At 43.9% G+C, this 5,819-nt stretch overlaps 1 protein-coding gene across 1 annotated transcript in view; it reads left to right on the top strand.

Moving 5' to 3' along the window:
- The window catches only part of ITIH2 (inter-alpha-trypsin inhibitor heavy chain 2), a 57,069-nt gene that overhangs the window by 39,545 nt on the left and 11,705 nt on the right, over window positions 1-5,819 (top strand). Inside the window, exons 13-15 of the mRNA XM_011974949.1 lie at window positions 247-432; window positions 774-913; window positions 3,365-3,534. Coding sequence (XP_011830339.1) covers window positions 247-432; window positions 774-913; window positions 3,365-3,534 — 496 coding nt within the window. The remainder of the gene's footprint in view (window positions 1-246; window positions 433-773; window positions 914-3,364; window positions 3,535-5,819) is intronic.

Raw genomic sequence — 5,819 nt, 5'->3', positions numbered from 1 at the left:
GGCTTGGTGGCAAGTGCCTGTAATCCCAGCTACTTGGGAGGCTGAGGCGGGAGAATTGCTTGAACCTGGGAGGTGGAGGTTGCAGTGAGACGAGATCACACCACTGCACTCCAGCCTGGGCAACAGAGTGAGACATCATCTCAAAATAAATAAATAAAATAAAATATAAAATAAAATAATAAGATGCTTTAGATCTACAAAGCAGTATGAACATAATTTCTCTCTCTCTGTCTTTGTGAATTGTAGAAATTCTACAACCAGGTCTCCACTCCATTGCTCCGGAATGTTCAGTTCAACTATCCCCATACGTCAGTCACGGATGTCACTCAAAACAATTTCCATAACTACTTTGGAGGTTCAGAGATTGTGGTGGCAGGAAAATTTGACCCTGCTAAATTGGATCAACTAGAGAGCATTATCACAGCAACTTCGGTACTTCCACTTATCTGCCTATTCTGTCTGCTAATTGGCCCCCTAGACACAGTCCCTTTTGAACGTCGGTTCTGCCTGCCGGGAATGGTGGGTGTAGAACAGAAGCAATCAGTGATGGAGAAGACAGGAGAATATCTCTGCCATCTTCCCAGCTATTCCACAAATCCCGACCCTTTCACCCCAGCCCAATCCCAAGCACAGAAATGCATTTCCTTCCTCAGTAGGCTTTGTCTTCCATTTCTTTTTTATTCCCCTTCATTCGCAGCAGGTACTAAACATGTGAATTGATTAACTATAATTCTGTTACCTGGTGTCTCTCAATTGAACTTTCCATCATCTAGGCTAACACGCAGTTAGTCCTGGAGACCCTGGCCCAGATGGATGACTTGCAGGATTTTCTATCGAAAGACAAGCATGCAGATCCCGATTTCACCAGGAAACTGTGGGCCTATCTAACCATCAACCAACTGCTAGCTGAACGGTAAGAAGAGAAGAGTACCCACACCACGGGATCTGCAGAACTGAAATGTCCACCATGAATATATGCATTCATACACAAAAAGAGTTTGGAAGCAAGAAAGATAGCAAATTAGCACAGGCTTGAATTATTACCCTCCACTAGTTCTGTACACTTTAGAGAAAGCTGGGTTCACTCTTTTTCTTCTTTATTGAGGTATAACATACAGTAACGTGTGCAAAAGGCATTAATTTTTATTTTATTTAATTTATTTATTTATTTGTATTTATGTTTTTGAGAGAGAGTCTTGCTCTATCACCCAGGCTGGAGTGCAGTGGTGCGATCTCGGCTCACTGCAAGCTCCGCCTCCCGAGTTCACGCCATTCTCCTGCCTCAGCCTCCCAAGTACCTGGGATTACAGGCGTGTGTCACCATGCCCAGCTAATTTTTTTGTATTTTCAGTAGAGACGGGGTTTCACCATATTAGCTAGGATGGTCTCGATCTTCTGACCTCGTAATCTGCCCACCTCAGCCTCCCAAAGTGCTGGGATTACAGGCATGAGCCACTGTGCCCAGCCAAAATGCATTAATTTTAAGTGCACCATTTAATGGATTTTTATATCTATCATCCACGTAATCACCACCCAGATCCAGAGGTAGGTTCCCTTGTTCCCCTCCCTCAACACCCACCCCCCTCCTCCAGTGGAATCCACTCTTTCAATGTCTGTGATCATCAGTTTTGCCTGATCCTAAATTTCACATAATCAAGCAATCTATATTCCTCTGCTCCTGGCTTCTTTCACTCAATATGTTGGTGAGATTCACCCATGTTGCTTCATGTATCAGGCGTGTATTTGCATTTACTGGCTCCTATAGCTGCCGCCAAGAGATCCTGACCTCATGATCCGCCCGCTTCAGCCTCCCAGTGTGCTGGGATTACAGGCGTGAACCACCGTGCCCAGCCCTGCATTCTTGAAAATGGCTTCTTGTCCAAAAAGAAATTGATGATAACTAAGGATTATGATGTTCCCTAAGGAAGGGCTCCCCCACGCTCATCTGTGTCCCCTCTGGTTGCTTCATGTGTCAGTCATGTATTTGCATTTACTCTTGAAAATGGATTCTTGTCCAAAGAGAATGTAATGATTATGTGATTATGATGTTCCCTAAGGAAGGGCTCCCCCATGCTCATCCGTGTCCCCTCTGGCTTCTCAGCCGAGCTACAGCTCAACTCTCCAACCTGAAAACTATGTCCCTAGAGCAATGGATGGTTCTTTGACTACCTGCATCAAAATTACACAGAGGTGTTTGATAAAAGTTCCCATTCCCAAGCCTCATTCCATCTATTAGATAGGAGTTGCAGGAAGACGGAACAGGGTCTAAATGAGGCTGGGAAAATGAAATGCTGTTGTATGACTGAACTCATAGAGAAAATCCCTGATGTTGATAAGATTAGAAGAAATACGTAAGGCTGTAAACTATGACTGTGAAGTAAAAGAGAAATAACTCCCTGTCTGACAGAAGCACACTGGGTGTATTTACAGGCATATAGCAAATTGTGGTAGACGTTAAATATTGATTTTAAAACAATTCCTATAAAAAGATCAGCAGTTGCTAAAGGTTGGGGTGTGGAAGAGAGGGGAGTAGGTGGAGCACAGAGCATTTTTAGGGCAGTGAAAATACCCTATATGATACTCCAAAGGTGGACACCTGTCATTATGCATTTAACCAAACCCATAGAATGTACAACACCAAGGGTCAGCCAGGTTAACTGTGGACTCTGCGTGATAACGATGTGTCAGCTTCTTCCATTGTAACAAATGCACCACTCTGATGTGGGATGGATGCTGACAGTGGGGAAGGCCGTGTACATGGGGGACCGTGTGTATGCAGTGGGCACATAGAAAATCTTGATACCTTCTGCATAATTTTACTGCGAACCTAAAACTGCTCTAAAATATAAAGTTAAAGAAAAAAAAAAAGAGCTTTGGGAGCCAGACATGTGGCTCCCAAGGAGGGTGGATTGCTTGAGTCCAGGAGTTTGAGACCAGCCTAGGCAACATGGCAAAAGCCCATCTCTACAAAAAATACAAAAAGTAGCTGGGTGTGGTGGCATGCACCTGTAGTCCCAGCTACTCAGGAGGCTGAGGGAGGAGGATCACTTGAGCCAGGGAGGTTGAGGCTGCAGGGAACCGTGATTGTGCCACTGCACTCCAGCCTGGGCAACAGGGCGAGACCTTGTCTCGAAAATAATAATAATAATAATAATAAATAAGTAAATAAATAATGCCTTGAGACTTAGCTAGATAAAATACTCAGCTTCTTGAAGTCAGTGAGTTCTGTTTCCCGGTTACTTTGCGGCCCCGCCCCACCCCCAGGTTGGATCCCAGCAGCGGTGGGGTGCAGGGGCAGGGAGCTGACTTGGGCTCCCACTCCAATGCAGCCATGCTCCATAACACCTCTACTTCCTGAATGCAGAAGCCTGGCTCCTACAGCTGCCGCCAAGAGAAGAATTACAAGATCGATCCTGCAGATGTCTCTAGACCACCACATTGTGACCCCGCTGACCTCGCTGGTGATTGAGAATGAGGCTGGGGACGAGCGCATGCTGGCGGATGCCCCGCCCCAGGATCCCTCCTGCTGCTCAGGTCAGGGCTGCACCTGTGGGGACAAGTGGTCAGGCAGCTCTCTTGCCCCGGGGGGGAAGTCCTAGCGCCTCTGCTCTCTCCCACTCCAGCCCACCTCTTGCACCCAGCCCTGGGCCCTCCTGTGCCCAAGCTCTTCCTGCCAGCTGGGAGGAGGATGGATTATTGCTGTGGTCATTGACCCTTTTGCTCCCATGTTTCCCAAAGGAACTTTTGAAAACCCGCATACCCTTCCAACATTTTTGACATCAATATTTGAAATTTTTTATCTTAGCCTGGGCAACATAGCGAGACCCCATCTCTAAAGAAAAAAAAATTTTAACTAGCTGGGTGTGATGGTGGGCACCTGTAATATCACCTGTTTGGGAAGCTGAGGCAGGAGGATCTCTCGAGCCCAGGAGGACCACTGCACTCCAGCCTGGGTACCATCACATCTCACTGCAGCCTCCAACTCCTGGGCAACAAATATAATTTCTATATGCAACTAACATAATTACAGTATTTTACAAATATTAACCTTTTAAAATAAAACTGTTACATCACTGTTTTCTTTCTTTTTTTTTTTTTTTTTGAAACAGAGTCTTGCTCTGTTGCCCAGGCTGGAGCACAATGGCATAATCTTGGCTCACTGCAACCTCAGCCTCCCAGGTTCAAGCAATTCTCCGACTTCAGCCTCCCAAGTAGCTGGGATTACAGGCATATGCCACTATGCCCGGCTAATTTTTTGTATTTTTAGTAGAGACGGGTTTTCACCATGTTGGCCAGGCTGGTCTCGAACTCCTGACCTCGGGCGATCCACCTGCTTTGGCCTCCCAAAGTGCTGGGGTTACAGGCGTGAACCACCGTGCCTGACCACATTACTGTTTTCAATACATCTAATGAAACAGAATACTTAATTGGTTACTATCATTCATTTTTTAAAAATACATAAGCAACTCCTATATTACAATTATTAGAAGCTGGCCAGACATGGTGGCTCATGCCTATAATCTCAGCACTTTGGGAGGCTGGAGTGGGTTAATCACTTGAGCCTATGAATATGAGACCAGCCTGGTCAACATGGCAAAACCCCATCTTTAGAAAAAAATACTAAAATTAGCCAGGCATGGTGGCACGTGTCCATAGTCCCAAGTACTCAGGAGGCTGAGGTGGGAGGATTGCTTGAGCCTGGGAGGTGACCGTTGCAGTGAGCCAATTATGCCACTGCACTCTAGCCTGAGTGACAGAATAAGACCTTGTCTCGAAAAAAAAAAAATTATTGGAAGTTTTACATTATTCTTTTTTCTAGTTGAACTTGTATTTTCACTCCACTTGCCCAGCGGAACTATATCCTATTGTAATATATTTTTATGCTTCTTTTAGTAATCACCTCACTTATCTATAAGAAAAAAAGTTTATAAATTTTAATTTTAATTAAAAATTTAATTTAAAAGTCATAACCATAAGATTCTGAGTATTCAAAATTCTCTTCTGAACTGGGTCTGATTAATATTACTACTAGTAGCCAAGTGAGCAAAATAATATAAATAAATTATAAATTTGATTACACGTAAGAAGTAAAATTGGAGTGGAAATAATCTATAATCTCTTACTGGGAAAAATGTGACTGGGTGTTTTTCATGTATTCATGGATAAGTATTATTTATGAATGGATTGAAAGAGACAGGATTCAGCATCAATTCTACTTCTAAGAGAACTTGTATGGGCAGAAGTCCCGATAAATACTGGTTGGTACAGACAGTTACTCGCTTATCTGAACTCTTTGAAATTTATATGCCAAAACATGCATATGGACCTAGTGTCCAAAAAATCTTGTATAATTTATCAGCTGACAACGTGAGCCCTTCCTCAATTTTGCTGAAAGCAAAGAATTGGAAGCCCTGTGGCTTGCACAAGCATTCGCTCCTGATCATTGGAATCAGGTTTTTCGCCCTACATCAATATTCCAATGGATGTTTTGGTTCCTGGAGGACTTTTTCGGGAGGGGAGTGGAGAAGAGCAGGCCTTCTGCTTGTAAACTGGGAGAAAAGGGTTTCTTTAGGAAAGAGTCTATGTCTAAACTGAGACTCTAGAAATTGCCTTTCAAACAGTCTATGCTCTCTGAGTCCTGCAGAAAGTCTCCAGGCACCCCCGAGGTGCACGCACCCAGGGCTAGGAGATCTCAGGTTTATACATCTCTTTCTCTTCTCTTTCTTGGGGACTGGTCCTACTGAAACATATATACATATATGCTATATACATACACACATATATATTATACATTATAGATAATATATAATTAGTATCCT

Source organism: Mandrillus leucophaeus, unplaced genomic scaffold, assembly GCF_000951045.1.
Source record: "Mandrillus leucophaeus isolate KB7577 unplaced genomic scaffold, Mleu.le_1.0 Scaffold15, whole genome shotgun sequence".
Lineage (NCBI taxonomy): Eukaryota > Metazoa > Chordata > Mammalia > Primates > Cercopithecidae > Mandrillus > Mandrillus leucophaeus.
This window is presented reverse-complemented; position numbering and strand designations above follow the sequence as displayed.